The 17,696-nt window shown below is 38.1% G+C and overlaps 1 protein-coding gene across 10 annotated transcripts in view; it reads right to left on the bottom strand.

Moving 5' to 3' along the window:
- Window positions 1-1,752: 1,752 nt before the first annotated feature.
- Window positions 1,753-17,696, bottom strand: part of LOC124308765 (zinc finger protein 836-like) — a 30,466-nt gene continuing 14,522 nt past the window's right edge. For 2 of the 10 annotated variants that reach the window (XR_006909084.1, XM_046771789.1), the window contains 5 exons: window positions 7,988-8,202; window positions 5,434-5,611; window positions 4,001-4,059; window positions 2,532-3,898; window positions 1,753-2,318 (listed from right to left, as the gene is read on the bottom strand). Coding sequence is in view for 6 of the 10 variants with exons in the window: in XM_046771789.1 (XP_046627745.1) it covers window positions 8,194-8,202 (9 nt within the window). In the remaining 4 variants the exon portion in view is untranslated. Of the gene's footprint in view, window positions 2,319-2,531; window positions 3,899-4,000; window positions 4,060-5,429; window positions 5,618-7,987; window positions 8,203-8,239; window positions 8,370-12,782; window positions 12,976-17,696 lie in introns of those variants that run through there. The other 8 variants (XR_006909082.1, XM_046771785.1, XR_006909083.1 and 5 more) reach the window with 7 other exon arrangements.

Below are 17,696 nucleotides of genomic sequence, written 5' to 3'. Positions count from 1 at the left end.
ACGCTGTATGACTGAAGGCATGCATGCTCCGAGTATCAGGAGCGCAGAAAAACCGAGGAGCTCTTCTAAATACAGGGACACATTGATTGACTGCATGTGATATCGACGCTGTGTGACTAAATGCATGCCTGCTTGATTGAGAGGGCATGAGATCTCAAAATTTTCCCGCCATTTTCTCTTAGACATAAGCGAATCGGAGAAATTTCAGCGAAAATGACTCCTGGTATCAGGAGCACAGGAGAACCGAGGAGCTCTTCTAAAAACAGGGACACATTGATTGATTGATCGACTGCATGTGATGGCGACGCTGTATGACTGAAGGCATGCATGCTCTGAGTATCAGGAGCGCAGAAAAACCGAGGAGCTCTTCTAAATACAGGGACACATTGATTGACTGCATGTGATATCGACGCTGTGTGACTAAATGCATGCCTGCTTGATTGAGAGGGCATGAGATCTCAAAATTTTCCCGCCATTTTCTCTTAGACATAAGCGAATCGGAGAAATTTCAGCGAAAATGACTCCTGGTATCAGGAGCACAGGAGAACCGAGGAGCTCTTCTAAAAACAGGGACACATTGATTGATTGATCGACTGCATGTGATGGCGACGCTGTATGACTAAAGGCATGCATGCTCCGAGTATCAGGAGCGCAGAAAAACCGAGGAGCTCTTCTAAATACAGGGACACATTGATTGACTGCATGTGATATCGACGCTGTGTGACTGAAGGCATGCCTGCTTGATTGAGAGGGCATGAGATCTCAAAATTTTCCCGCCATTTTCTCTTAGACCTAAGCGAATCGGAGAAATTTCAGCGAAAATGACTCCTGGTATCAGGAGCACAGGAGAACCGAGGAGCTCTTCTAGAAACAGGGACACATTGATTGATTGATCGACTGCATGTGATGGCGACGCTGCATGACTAAAGGCATGCATGCTCTGAGTATCAGGAGCGCAGAAAAACCGAGGAGCTCTTCTAAATACAGGGACACATTGATTGATTGATCGACTGCATGTGATGTCGACGCTGTATGACTGAAGGCATGCCTGCTTAATTGAGAGGGCATGAGATCTCAAAATTTTCCCGCTATTTTCTCTTAGACCTAAGCGAATCGGAGAAATTTCAGCGAAAATGACTCCTGGTATCAGGAGCACAGGAGAACCGAGGAGCTCTTCTAAAAACAGGGACACATTGATTGATTGATCGACTGCATGTGATGGCGACGCTGCATGACTAAAGGCATGCATGCTCTGAGTATCAGGAGCGCAGAAAAACCGAGGAGCTCTTACAAATACAGGGACACATTGATTGACTGCATGTGATATCGACGCTGTGTGACTAAATGCATGCCTGCTTGATTGAGAGGGCATGAGATCTCAAAATTTTCCCGCCATTTTCTCTGAGACCTAAGCGAATCGGAGAAATTTCAGCGAAAATGACTCCTGGTATCAGGAGCACAGGAGAACCGAGGAGCTCTTCTAAAAACAGGGACACATTGATTGACCGCTTTGATGTCGATGCTTGAGAGGGCTGGTGATTCCTTGCTTATATGCCTCCCAGTGCAATCACAGCGTCAAACTGATTCTAATATTCGGAGATCATTTGAATTGAGGAGGGCGCTCAGAAACAGGGATTGATTGATACATTGATTGCGTCGTTCACGCTCTGTGCCTCAATATATGCCTACTCACTTGAGCAAGCATCCTCAGACGAACATTTCGATAAGCATGAATAAAATACGAACAAATTCACTGATTTGTTTATTGCAATCTGCGCATTATACAATAGCAACAATACAATATATCGTCGTATTATGCAGAGGTGCCATGCACCAGTACGCATCACAGAACTAAAAGTATACTGACAAATGACAATAAAAACTATCTTATATATTACTGTACGCTCCTTAACGTAGTGTACATCGCATCTCTCCTATCTAGTATATATATATAGTCTAATATTCCATGAAATAGCTAATTTCATTATTGCATTTTTTTTTTGTTCTTTCTCTCGATACTTTTTGGCATCTTATTGAAGTATTACACACTGACACCCGAACACTTGTACTAGAATTAAGGCATACTGAATAAACTGAAAGTAGGTTGAAGCTCAAACCACATATCTTTGAATTTGTTATCTTTCCTTGCCACCTCTTCGAAAGCTCGGTGTAAATGATATGTTTTACGGCCGTTACTTTGGATCCGTTGTTCGCAGCGAGTCAAGGCTTTGTAGAACGGTTTTACTTCCAAAAATTACTTCGATAAAGTGCAGCGACGAATTGATTCCAGCATCATTCAAAATCATCAAAATCTTCACCTGAAATCCAAAGGGGTTAGTCTTACTTTTTTGAACAAAATATCTTTCTACCTAGAATCATTTTATATGACTCTTTCTTGACGAATTGAACTTCTAGGATTACAGAAAACACACCAACAATAGTGTAGGACTAACAGCAGTGAAATCACGAAAAATAGCTTTAGTTTCATGGCCGTCACTTTTGATGTGATGCTCGCAGCTTTGATTGCTTACTTTTTGATGCTGATTTCACGTGTCTTTCATCATGCCTGCGTATTCAAAAGAGCTTGCGAACGCTCGTCTAATACTCCTTGTACTTGGAATTAACTGCTTGACTTGTTAAAAGACCATCTGAACGCATGAGGAGGTATGAATACAGATCTCGATTGGTAGATTGACTGCAAAGTCGGTACTGTTTGGCTGCATGCACACCTGTTTACCTCAGGAAGGGTCGTCAGTAAAACATTTGGAAAAATTAATAACGACTGGCTTGGTTTATCAATGTTTAGTTCATCTTGATACTTTAAATTTTCACCATTTCCCGCAGAAATATTTACGATATCGTAAGTTACATTTCTCATTAGTTTATTTTGCTGTTTGCCATAAAGCTATAGATTTATCTAATACTTTTCAATATATATTCATGAAATGAACATACACTAGACTCGTCTTAACGGTCTTTAATCAAAGCCACAGTTCCCGCCATGTCACATTTATCAATCGGTTTGCCAAGTGATGGGATATAGTCGGGGACGCTTTTGGTCTCCACGTTCAGGACCGTAGCACGCTTGCCTATATATAGCCGATATTAAAATACAGCATAAGAGACGCCTACGCAACCTCGATTTAACAAGGTGCCATACAGAGCCGGTCGCATTACTGACCGTTAAATCGAGGTGTTAATTTACATGTATAATCATAGTAATGTATTTGACTCAGGGCATGTGTACACAGGTGTCAAAGCATATGTCAGTGTAGGATTGGTGGAGAGTGTTTGGAGATGTTCACCTTTTTTTACCTCTTCTCTTATTGTTTCGATTAGATATTATACGATTAGATTAAAGTAGAGTTACAGAAAAGAGAAAAATTATCAATGATGCATAAGAAAATGATGAGGGGTTATGTAGAGTAAGAGCACGGTAAAGATTAGGAAAAATTGAACAGAAAAACAGCAAACTCGTCTTTGAGATTTTGAAAATGTAAAAATTAAAATTCATTCAATCAAACAGAACCAGAACACAAAATATGTATAGAAATATTTCGAATATTATGAGTTTCAATTTCTAAGTTTCACAATTTTTCAATGGATTTCGATATTCAATCGTATACATACTTAATCAATATAAATTCAATTTATTACCCCCAATCCGAGCCTGAAATTGTTCCTAAGTATATCACACGTGAACCACCCTAAGGCTTACAAAGCGTGGGATCTCCGATCTTCTCAACCGAATGGCGCAATATGTCGAGATGACAACCTCTGCTGGCTGAGTCGGAAATTAGATGCTATTAAGTTTCGTGTACGTGAAAGGCTCTTCTTCTCTTATCAAATGTTACAAACATCTTGTAGCTGTTTCCGTATCCGTATCCACTGTAGGTTCCTTAGGGAACGAGAAAATAACAGTGTTATGTACGTAATAATAATGTGATGGATCACATATTTGACACATGTTGTTGTTCACCGGGTGCACACGAACACTAACCTCGGCCTTGGTGGTTCAAACTAAAGGCAGGCCCAAAAAACTCTCCGATTACATTGTTGCTGGGTGGTGAAGAAAAATTCCAACTATATGTATATGTGTACTGACTACTTGATAGTGAACAAGAACTTGATTATTAACATATTAAAAATTTCCTTCGTCTCAAAAATGCAACTGTGTACACTAGATATTGAATAATATTTCATTATTTTCATGATTATGAGTGAATAAACCACGAATTAGTGTCATTCTCTTCAACTTGTGTGAAAAAAAAGAAACACATCATCTTTAGTCACTTCCAGTGAATATGTCAAGTTTTCACACCATTTGTGGAAACAACGACTACTTTTGAGTTATAGCACAATTATTAGATACAGTGTAAAGAACTCTATGCCAGAAAATTTCGAGTCACGCAGAAACTTGAAGCAGAGTACATGCCAGATCGTTCTTGGTCCCATTGTGATAAATCGTCGCCACGATATCGTGATATTGGGCTCGCGATCCCAACGGCGTATTTCTCATGCTTAAACTTTCTTTCTTTCTGCGAAAGTACGAAAATATACGAAGATACTCTTTCGATCTTACTCGTTCGGGTATAGTAATAATAATGGTAAAACTTCCGAATCGAACGAATTTTTCCAGATGTTATGTACGTGTAATTCTTTTTCCGCAGTCTTGATAGAAAGTTTCACGAAAGTAAAGGTAGGTTGGCTGTCCAAAAATCGATACTTTTTATCAAATTCAGTACGATACAGATAAACACCGAGTAATTATCAAATTATTGGATTTGTGAGCTGCAAAGATCCCTTTTGAAATGCGACAATGGAAAATACTGGAAACGTAATCAAAGGCTTACTATACCGATGCTTCATTTGGAATCGCTTCACATGGTTAAAAATCTCGTATAATCCTTCGATTTCACTTTACGATGATTTGTCTTGTTCATAAGAATTTTCTATAAAGTCAATGAAACGGATTTTCTTTTTTTTTTTTTTTTTATTGTAGTAGTCAATTTAATATTACCATGCACGTATCGATTATAAGTATTGTATACTGTTAATAATAATGTTGTTACATTAAACATTTGACGATTTTAATACGATAAAAAAGTGAGTCACTGAGCTGGTAAAAAGGTAGAAGGATCTGGTCTCCTAAACAGAAATAGCCATCGGGGAGTGAAATCGAACGAATCTACCAAATTTCGAAGCACATTAAAACGATTTGAAATTTAGCATCTAGATTCACCTTGCGACTGTAATTCCAGAATTCCCTATTTTTGTATTTTTATATAGTTCTTCGTAGCTTTCAAATAATTTTGTTAATAAAATTAGCAAAAAGTGTTAGTTTTCGGCCAACCTTACTCCATAATAACCGTGACCTTACAGGATTATTTCATCAACCTATTCCTACAGACGTATTATACGTTACGTACCTACCTCTCCACATCTCGACGAGAACGAGCGGCTGTAATATACATATATGGGTAGTTTTCTGCAGCTCGTTTATAAATTGTTCACATTTATCAAACGAGATTTACATGCCCATCCATTTGCTCGTTCAAACGCTTCCCCAGTTTTTATCCAGCCAATGTATTCCGTTCGCACTGCACGGCACCTGCAACTTCGCGCGAGTTTTATTACAATATGTCCAAAGTGAGTTTTATATTCAAAGATATGTGAGTGTGTGTGTGTGTAACGATCGAAGTGTACCAGTGAGTGGAAAAGCTGAAATCGGGTTTTTCGGGGTGCGAATTAAAACTTAAAAATTAAGACAAACGAGCTGCACTTTCGAGTCGAGCCTATTAATCTCGAGATTACTACTCAGGCGGCGCCGTTATTTGCGCTAATTGAAAGAAAGGAAGATATATACCCAACCACATCAAGCTCGGGAGAAGAATAGTTGAAGTGAAAAATCGCGGTGAGGAGTGTTCGCTATTATTTCTTGTCTCGTGATATAGGACAAGTCGAGCAGAATGTTTCGACCTGAACGACTCCATCCTTAATACGGACGCTATGCTAGGCTGGAATCTGACGTCCGAGAGGTTGAAGAATACAGAGCTTATACTGTCCAACAGAAATAATAACGCGTTTCATCCTCACTATGCACCACCGTTTCTTCAGGAGGATTTTACTGGCGTGACACACGTGGCATGGTTCAAAGATTTCTGGGTAAAAATTTTCTGCAAAAGTATAAACCTGTAGAGATTCACACTCAGAAAAATCAATTTCGTCGTTTGGTGAATGACAGAGGAGAAATTATCCTCGTACAAGCTGCAACCCGTACAATATAAGTAATCCAGACAAATCATAAACATTGTAGTTTTGTTACCTGACAATGAGTAATTATTGCAGACGCCATGCTGAAAATTCTTCTTCACTTCAAAAACTACGCAAAATATATGGTAAAACTAGCCACAAAGCAAAAAATAATTATTTTGAGTATTGAGATACTCTTCAACATTAATGTTTGGAATTTCATCGATTTTGTTCAATTATTCTCAATTAGTATCGAGTTCATTGCAGGACTTAATTAAATTATATGCTCACAAGTTTTGTACACAATTGAAAAACTGTAACTGTTATGGCGGAATGTGTTTTACGAAGCGACGAGTTAACGATTTGAGTTTTGAGAATATCGAAGCCTTTCGCATACTTTATGAAATCTGGGACAAGTGAATGGAACCAACTTCGAGCTGAATGGGGTAAAAAGAGCATAATGAACGAAAATTGCTTAAGCCAGAGAAGGCTGATTTATTATTTGAAATTATGTTACGCAGTATTTTAGAATCGGTTTCTAGGCGAATCTTATTAAATAGCGAAGCTTTGTTATTCGCTAGGTTTCCCTGACATTTTGCCAATTCTAGTAAGTTACTAAAATCTAAATCGTTCAGCTTGTTAACTCTATATTCGGTTCAATACAAAAAAGTCGGTTTAAGCCAGTTTATTTTTTCGACGAATAAAAGTAAACTTGTTACCTCAAAAAATGATTTCTAATTCCCATGATGGAAAACTGATATTATCAGCTTTTTCCATGACCAAATTAAAAATCCCCTGACAGTTACCAAGTATTCCGGATGTGTGGCCACCTAGTATTATCGTACAATACTAATCACCCAACTTATTACGAACACTATGTGCTGAAGAAGTGATTGTAATTGAATTTTTTTCATCACCAAGGCGGATTTCGTGGATATCAATACAGGATGGATATCGAAGAGTAAAGTTGAACATCAAGCAGCTTTGCTTCGTTACACATATTTTTTTTTTCTCGACACGTCTACCACGCACCCCCTTGTTTGATTTCCCAACAGAGTTCAATATAGGACGTTGTTCGTGCCACCGTAACGAGCATAGGGATTATGACAAAGCAGATCGTTTCGAATATTCGAATAGGGTATCGCGTTCAAGGAGATTCGAAATTCCGCCGATGAAATAACAGCAACGCCCAATCAATTCTTCTGCGTGAAATCCTCCCCGAGAAATTTTCGCTATAGCATGCAGATCTCCTGGGGGGCACAGATGGAAATAATTCGTTCCATTCACGAAACGTCGTTTATCTGAGAAATTGAATCCGTTTAGGAGACTTAATATTGTCAGTCAATATACCCATGATGACTCAGGTTTAGTTACAAAGAAGAAGGTAAAAGGTTGAAAAGCAAATCTTCTGTATGGCTCATCCCTATTGTCCTAAAATGAATTTGATTCCTTTTCAAAGGTGTTAGGAATCAATTTAAAATTAGACGTACAGGTATGTTTAATTAAGTTGGTACGTGAAAACATTTATGATTGTTCCACCGAAGGTTGAAAATTATTGTGTTTCCATAGGGGCGAATCGTAAATTTATCACAAAAAAATTAGAAAGCTCCTCACCAAGAGGCACACTTTTCACTTCGTAGATTTTGTACAATGTATCGTGCGATAATCAATATTCTTACTTGATTCGCAGCTGCGCTTCGCCCGTGTATGACATTTAATTCTAATTTCACTTTACCTTACGACTCCTGTACTCATCAAGTAAATTGAATTCCAAGAGACCCAGCGTTAACACCTCTTTTGATCTAGTCTCCAGTGCCGTTACGTCAGAGTGCTGTCCGAGTCAGGCAACAGCATGACCACGATGAGATGGCCCATCAGGTCGTTGCTTCAGGCTATCAGTACCTTCACCAGTTCTAGCGAGTTCACGTATGCCAGTGTGCTTTATGTCTTCTGTTCAAGACAGTTTCATATTACGAATCTCTTTAATTAAATCCAACGGGTCAAAGCGGAACTTCGTTTTGAAAAGGTTGGTGTGCGGAGGCATATTTTTCTCGGCACCGTTGCAATTTTGCATGGTGGTGGAGAAGAGTCGTTCATCTGGGCAAAAGCAGATATTCCTTTCGAGAAAAAAGCTCACCATAGTCAACTTTTCATCATTGTAAAATACGCAAAATACATATTCTTTCATTTGAAGCTCGAACATAAAATTCGCAATATTTTAAATTGTAACCCAATGATGGCTGAAAAGTGTTCATCACTTCATGTGATTTTGTAATTACGTTTAAAAACACTATCCCAAGGTTGCAAAATGTGAGAAGAATTCTCATAGGAGTATAATGTATTATTTAGTTTCTTATGACTTAACGAGTTGTTATTATGAAACTCAAAAAATTGGGTAAACCGTGATAAATAAAATATAATCATATTTGAAAAACCAACTTCTCGAAAGTCGTTCTAAAACTGTGGAATAATTATATTTTCCCCGATGCTTACAATTAGTCACTTTAACTAACTTCAGCCTCATATTTTAAAGAACTCAGGGAAGGTCTAATAAATCTTATTCAAAAGCTTATTGTCCAGGATGAGTTTTTGAAAGCGTCGAAGACCTGATGCCGAAGGCCTGTGCGTTACACGTTATTGAATAGCCTGAAAAATTAAGTGCTTTACGAAAATTTCGTTGAGCTGCAAAAACGAAACGCCCTTCCCCGTAGAATAACAATGTGAGAAAATGAAATTTGGACGGTGAATCACACGACTTGAATTTATATACATCCAACTACGAATAAATGGAAAGTCACGGAATGGCGCGTATAATTTTAAAAGAATGGTTAAGGGGTAAAATTCCACTGACGAGAAGAACGTTACGAGGGAATTAAATAAGCTCTACGTGGTATTAAGTGGCACCCAGTTTGTCCTCCTGAACTGTTCTACTTGGGTTGCGTCAGGTCCGCGAGGAATATTTATGGCGTAGAATTTATTCACCAGCTACCTTGCACTCCGCGACCTTCTTCGTTGGCGTGCAATTCTTGTGCCGGATTTTTAAGTTCAACCAAGAATGAGCTCGTTCGCAACGCAGAGACAAGGAACTTTGTCTTCCAAAAGTCAGCGTAATTTCTTATTCTCTACCTTCTCTAAGTAATATGCTCAAACTTTAGGTCACTTCTTTTAACGGAACGGTATCTTTCTCGGAGCCTCGTATCTCGCCGGTTTGTCCTTTTCAGACTGCAGGATTAATATCAGATGATCTTGAAAACTCTTCGACCTGTATCCCACGATTCCACCTTGTCAACGGATTTCGGCGAATTCATTTATCACTCCGAAAACTCGCGGCAGCTTTTCTTGATCATTCCTGCAGATCAAGTGATCCTGCAACCTTGATCAAGATCACTGAAAGAAATGTTATGATCGCATAGAAATGTTAACCGGCTCCTTCCGAAAGATAACAATCATTGATTCTAAAATCAAAATATCTTAGCAAACGTGAATTATTGATCACCTCAATTCCCGCAGTAGAAATCTTTTAGGAAAAGGTATTAGAACTTTAAAAGTTTGTTTTTGTTCACCTTTTGAACCGGTGACGTTTCCAAATATACGAATCTGGATGATGAAACAAAACAACAAGGATCAATAATTTACTGATCTTTGGATAGAACATGTTGAAATATGCTGTATTGAATTTAGATCCCGCAAGTTTTTTGAGCTACTGATTTTGATTCGAAAGTCATAAAAGTGTGACTAATTCGGCTCGCGTAAATAATATACACTACAATCAGCATGAAAATAAAATTCGTATCGAAGGGTTTTAGTTTGATTATAATCCCAATCAAAGTTCAATGTCCATGTGTAAATACTTACGATACTACCAAAGTTACAAAGAAGGTTTTGTGTGCGAGTATTCGCGATATTCAGAATGCACTTGGGATAAAGAACATTGTTGTAGATTTTTTGAGTCACTGTAGATATTACGGTCTCCAAAGTTCTTTAACTTCGTAACTTCCATTGTCTTGATTAATTTCACGGCTTCTTCAGTCAAGAGAGTTTCGGATCTTTATGAGATGCGAAAACCAGAAGCTATTGGCCAGCTGAAAACTTACTGCAAGTTATTAATCTTTTTTATCCTTTATCTCTGGCCGTTATTTCCTCTTTGAAAAAGCCTTTCTTCAACGTCGGACCCACATTATACCCATGCCCCTACTCAATTTGAACGGAAAAACCGGGATTCGACACCTACCAGCCTAGATGGATTATATAATCTCCGTATACACTGTGCCCGAGTTTGTGTGTGTATGTGTGTGTGTGTGTGTTTTCAAGACCGCGTACATAATGTGGGCAGATAGGTACGTTGTACGTGTATGTACTTATTCACAACATTGCCAGATTAAACGCTGTGTTATAATGGAAAGGTAATTGCAATTATCGCACTTCGAATTGTTCCTCAAAATCTGCGTAAAATCAGGTTATTGGTAGAGTGACATAGGAACTGAGGGATCGATTTCCATACATCGAACCACTATACAGAAGGCTGAGAAGACCTTGTTCCTCGTCTAAAGAACTTCCGATACTTAGGAAGATGTGTGAGAAACACGATCGAGTGTCTTGGACAATTCTGAAATTGGTTTTCATGTCATGAGCCAACGTTCACTTTAGGTCTGAAAATCCAACCTCCGGTTTACTTTGGCGTATGCCTTAGAAGTTGTATATTTTAACGTGGTAGCAAAATACATTCAATAATATATAATATATTTCAGTGAGGAAATTACATGTCAAAGCTGTCGAAACCTAAATCTACAACTCATTCATGCGAGCCGAGATCTCGAAGCTGACGGCAAAATAGGGGATTCACAATGGCAGTACTATGTTTCGAGCCTGTATCAAAGCTTTGATTTAGCTTTCAACCGTACTTGGCATCCAACTCGTGGTGTAAATGTTATCGAAGCGGTACTCACAGGCATTTCCTCAGATTTTCTTAAATATTTTTGCAAGCATTGGGTATGTCGTATAGAGACTGGAGTAAGCTGGCAAACTCAAGGAAGTAACATGGTTTATGACTCTCTGAGAGTTTTCACGTTATTACAAGAGTGCCGATTTAGGTAGTATTGAATCACAACAGCTTCTGTCTGCACAGAATAATACATGAGTTTAAAATTTGTGACATTGCTTCGTTCGCAGTTTTGGATTCAGAAAAGGAAGCTACTATAAAAAATTCGATTGACGTCTCAGCATGAGCGTTTTCATATTATCACAAATACCTTCCGATCACATAAAAGGCAATACGACATTCCATTTCCCTGTATTCCCGTCGTCATGAAAAATGGGAAACTTTCATCAACCCCCTTGCCTTACAATCTTCAACGCCTTAAATATCGTTCAGGTAGTTAACGATTCGGACACCAGTAATCATCGTGGAAATAATTTTTTTAATTGCTTTTAAACAACATATATTACAGATATTAATTGAATAGTGGCAACTACGCTCTTTAATTTATTGAAAATTCTTAACACCGAAACTGTGTTTTGTATTACGATACTTTACTACTTTAGTAAGATAAACTCGACAGACGATTTCTCAAGTCATACAGCAATATATAACTCTATAACGGCCAAAGCTTATTCCACTTGTCCATTGCGTCATGTAAATAAAATGTTTATTGTTTTCGGAAGATTGCCTTATCATCTCTACACCCTATGTATCCCTTAGAGTATCGGCTGAAAGGTGCTTTGAATACGATTAGGTACACGTAACTCATTCAATCTTCAACTGAAATACATTGTTTTCACATTCAATTTTGTAAAATGTTTCAACAGTTGCCAGTGTCCCTTATTTAGAACCAAGTATTTACGGGTCGATAAAAAGCACGGAAAACTTTTGAGTTCACTCGGCTTCCGGCAGACACAAGGAGAAGAAAATATTGATAGAATACCAATATTTGATGTTTCTTGCTATTTACAGGGCTTATGCTTTCTATTCACCGTGAACATATTCCGATCGCTCTGAAGGCAAATAAATATTTAGAGAGCCTCGAAAGGTATGCAAAAACGTATATCGCAGAAAGATTCATGGCGGCCTGCTGCTGCGTACATATTACACGCATTGTAAGCAAACATAACACGGAGAAGAAGACACGATTTCTAGATGGCACCCAAAAAAATGTTGCAAAATGTTTTTCTCGCGCCGTCACTTGGTATTCCGGGAATAGAAAACGTAGAAGGGAATACCGCCAACTGATTGGTGGTTCTCGCTTCTCTGACGCATCGCCCCCTGTCTCAAGGGCGTCGTTATATATCGCGTCGACCCAGTTTTTTCAGCTCGTAAATCTTCTCCCTAACCTTTACAAGATTAGACTTCGCCTTTAAGTTGAATACCAAGAGATATTATACAGGGTAATCCACTAGTGTTGCTATTCCACCAGAGGGCGGATACCATCTGCCTACGTGATAATTCATGAGAATAATCTTCATTTGCAAAGACATAAGAAGAACGACGGTTTCTAAGCTCGATATTATTAAGTTTGCCTAATAGTAACACTGACCTTTTGTATGGCTAAGACTCCAAGTAAGATACACCATATAGACACACTGCGTGAGTACTACGTGGATGATGCGAATCGTTCGGATGTCGACACAATTATGAACGTTGACGACAAAAATCCACAGTTATAGTCGAAAATCCATGGTTCTTGAGCTTTTCTGTCACGTTGCAAAGGCGAGATCTGGGAATCTGCACTATCCTCAGAAAAAAATTGCAATATCACCAATAGGCTAATAGCAATCCAGCACGGTGGTTTGAATGAGCACAAAGCAACACAGCCGCGCATTCGCGTAGCTTGCGAGAGAAACAGAAGCAGGTCGATAGCACGGTGTAGCAATAACAAAGTATTTTTTGAAACTGGATTGTCTCGCAATGCGATTCCGGCATAGGTCCATTGGAGAAGTTGTGACTCATCCATCGACTTACGTACACTCATAGTGATGAAATTTTCAACATTTCTGACTATCATTTGACCAACTGAAACCGGCGTACTGACAACAGATGAAACGTTAGACTTACTTAGAATCAACAGAAGGTTGGTGAGAAGGTGACTGTACTCGTCTGAGATGTGGTCACGATCACTTTCAATGAGCCTAGAATCAAGGCTGTTCAACCATATGTCCACGAAAGTCCTTAAAACCTTCGAGATCAAGATAAAGTGAAAAGAAAATATGGATATTACAATAGAGAACCCGTTACAGTGAATTTACTAAGATCAATCAAATCACATAATTAAAGAAATTTCGAAGTTGCACTCGACTATTTTTTAATGGCAATAAGTCAATTTACAGTCAAATTATACACTGTTGGCTGCAAATCGACATTTCTATAAACGCAATTAGTCAATGTTTGGTTGACATCAAGGAGGTATTCACTCATAGATTGAGTTTCAAACGATAGCAATGATTTCAAGCAATTTCAGGGGATTTCATACAATTTCATGCGATTTCAACCGGTTTCAAGTGATTTCAAGTGATTTCGAGCGACTTCAAAGTGACAGCTTTCCAAGGGAAAGAGTTTTGTGTATTATAAAAAATAATTTCGTACACCTACTCCTTATTCGTGAATCTTTCGAATTATACTGCATGCTGCTTAATTGTAACTGTCAAAATCACTATTGTCAGCATACAGTGAGTATACATGTGGTTACTTATCATGAACAGGTTTCTTTCGTTGCACGTGGCAAGAGTTGAAGAGTAAGATGCGTAGTGTTTGGAGGGGGGGATTCATTAAATAAAACTTCTGCAACTCGTGAGCAAGAGAGATTACGTATCATGAGTGCTGTGTTTCAGGGCATATAAACACGAGTAATATGTCCCTTTTATAGAAGCCGGGAAAATAAACGTAGCCATTAAAAATTCGTATTATTTTCGTGGAGTAAAAATACTGCAACATTATCGTGGACGTATTGTAGTTTGAATGTATTTCTAATATTCAGGAAGTCATTAATTGCATATGCCTGCATTTGCTGAATGCAACTACTGCATAGTACCACGTTGCACGTACATTTTAAACCGTAAAAATCAATCGAACAGATTAACATACATGCGTGTATAATACTGAATTGATGCTGCGTGTGGTTAGTTACATGTAAGTGACCATAGTGAAATTGGAAGATAAAAATAATACATCCATTTTAATATTGGAATCAGGTCTGCGGTGCTCACCACAGTTTAAAAGATGAGTTCAGCTGCAGCTTGTGGGATAAGAGAGGAATGAAAGTTCGACAATTTATCACACCGGACAAGGATAAATTCTCCAGTTACTATATATGCCTACACGTACAGGTGTAGTATATACAATATAGTATACAATACAGTATATAATATTTAAGTAGATATCTCTGAAGAAGTTTAATAATTGTTCATATATTGCTACCTGTACCTTGGGCTAAATGTAATTAATAAACTCTGTGTGAAGTGGAGGCATAATGGATCACTGTACGACTCGTACCTGTCTACTATCTCCTTCTAAACCTATTCATTTATCAAAGTTACATCTTGTATTGTACGGGATGTTTTCGACTAAACGCTACAGTATGTTGGGCTGCCTACGACTGAGGGACACATATATCGTCAAGACAGATCAACCGTCTAATCGGTAGGTATCGCGTTTAAAGTCCTCATGAGGGAGCTGGAACTAGCCATGTTGGCAAGTTGTGTTCAGCTCACTCGCGAAGATTTCGAACGCGCTACCTACCGAGTTACCTACCGATAACTCAGTGAGTCTGTCTTAACAGTATTTGCGCCCCTTACTGAAAGGTAACCCAACATACTACAACATTCACTCAGAAACACCCTGTACATGTGTGTAAAAATACACGCATATTTGCATTTTAGTTAATGTGATTGAGAGCCACACTGGTGTTCATTAAATCAATCTTGTGAACAAAATAAACATATTTCTCAATACCAACGTTACTGTGATGTACAAAAAAATGTACGACAAATGTATTGACACAGTATCTTACCTGTGTCGATAAGACACACCAACTTAAAGACCACGTGTATTGCCACGCTCAAATATTGTAAGTGTAAGAAAGCCAACAGGTATAAAAATCTGTAGCTTCTTAGTTCGTTCGAAACAGTTTAACGAACATATCTTCCACAAAATTATCGGCAGTCACTTTTTGCCCCAGACTAATACTTTTCGTTTCCTTAAAGTGACAGAAAGTAAAAACTCCGAATTACATGAAAAAGTATACAGCATGTAAGCATGCATGATAAAGATGACCCTTTCCGTTGCTTATCCCAAAAGAAAGTGAAGAAATTGGATGAACTTATCAACAAGTTTGAATAGAAAAAGGAATGAAATGGTTCAATGAAGATAGGTGATAGGTAACTTTGAATTGGGAAAATCGCTTCTAAGAACTATTGGAAACAGATTATAGATAAAGGCTAATTCATTTGCCCAGGTGCGCAGCCGAGTAAAACTTCTCGACAAGAGGGAATTTATAGTCTAGCCAGATAAGTCGTAGTAACGTGCCTTGTTCGTTAAACTTAATGTATGCCAACAACTGGCCTCAGATTACGTAAGTCCTCCCTTACTCATAATCTTCTTGTACTTTACTACCTCTCATCAAGTCACCCTCGCATGAAGCCACACATAAGTATGACACTACACGTATTTCCACCAAAGGAATGAATCAATGCGTTTACATATGACCCCACATGTACTCAGAATATTCGGATGCCAAGTAATTCTTCGGTGATTCGCACACTATTAATTTACAGATACTTATACATGTTCTAATCACAATCACATATAAGATTGATAAGTCCGATCAGGACTAAAAAAAATTTTTCTGTTCAGTCGATACGGAAAGCTTCTATAAGAATCACCTCAATTACAACAACGGTAAATATTTGACAAACTATCCAAATATGGTGGAATCAACTAATTGTAAGTGAGAATGCGGGTTATAATGACTGAACCTGTAACATACACATTATTAGATATCATCATAGCTACAATAACATGTTCTTCACCTGAAGACTCAATAAACAAACATTGACATGATTTATTATTGACACAATAACCGTGACTCAACTAATTTTGGTTATATTTATCATACTTTTCAATATTTGGTAAATACCTGCCGTCATCCTTCATGTATTATCTTCATTTCTCTGTTGTCGTTTTTTTTTTTTTGTACTGACCCAACAATTACAATACCACAAACGATTATAGATTTCAATCACGCAAGTTTCACATTACTACCCACACTCGAGCAGATGTGTATCGCTAAACGCAAGACATTTGCGCGCTGTTACACAGAAATCGAAACTCTTTTGTTAAACTGGTGAGAATGGAAGACACTAGTTATTGCCATTCACTGCGAAATGATAGACGACATTTCCACTGACACCGTATTGTAATGTCAAGATAGGTTTTCCTGCGTTGAACAGTAAGTTCGAACTAACAATATCAACGTGATAAGCGTTTCTGAGATTATAAAATTCAGACATTATAATCTCAGCATGAGTTAAGTTACCTCATCAAGTGGTTTTTAGCTTTAAATGTTTTTAACTTGTATTTGGATTATGTCAAAAATAACACTATACTTTGTGCGAAATATTAAATATATAGTATAAATACAACTTTGGATCTCCGTGTCGAAAATTTCGAATGCCATCCGATACTTTTTCCTCACATTCCGTGCGATCTGACAGCATTTCCTACAACGAAGAACTGCACATTACGTTTAAATAAACCACTGAAACGGGGTGAGGGGACGATCATTACAATCCTTGATTTCTACTCTAGTGTGCTGGGTGTCCAATTTAAATACATATTTTTGATCCATTATCGCGATCCACGATGCGTCGCAGTAGAGGACGCTACCATAACGTGGAACACTTTTAAAGCCTGGCCAAACATTCGCAGATCTCTCAAGTTGAAGTGTTACATTACCAATGTGTTGCATTGCTTTGATCGTTTATTTATGCTTCATGATTGTGCAAGCACGTCCTTGTATAGGCAATGACTGTACGATCGATCAGTATTTTCATTCATTGTACATACCAATTAAGGGCCCGATACTATGAAGAACGACAAGTATCATAAGCCCGAAGTTAATATTCGATTCTGCTTAACGTCACTTTTCTTGAAAGTAATCGTCTTTCCTTCCATTCGGTAGACAAATGTCGGTATAATTTGTACTAATAGAATCACGTCTTAGCCCCAGAACGAGGGGCTTCTCAGGCCCCTGCACTAACAACACTCATTTGGTTGACGTATGTGATCCCTAGCCCGCACTGCAGCTACTTAATATCATACAGCAGTAAGCCGTCGCAAGTTCTACCAGAAAATCGAGATTAAAGTATCGACTAAATTACGATTATAAATATATAAAATATGTATGATGTACCGTAATGTGTATGATATTAATATTTGATACCTTCTTATGATCTTT

The sequence above is a fragment of the Neodiprion virginianus genome, chromosome 7 (genome assembly GCF_021901495.1).
Source record: "Neodiprion virginianus isolate iyNeoVirg1 chromosome 7, iyNeoVirg1.1, whole genome shotgun sequence".
Classification (NCBI taxonomy): domain Eukaryota; kingdom Metazoa; phylum Arthropoda; class Insecta; order Hymenoptera; family Diprionidae; genus Neodiprion; species Neodiprion virginianus.
This window is presented reverse-complemented; position numbering and strand designations above follow the sequence as displayed.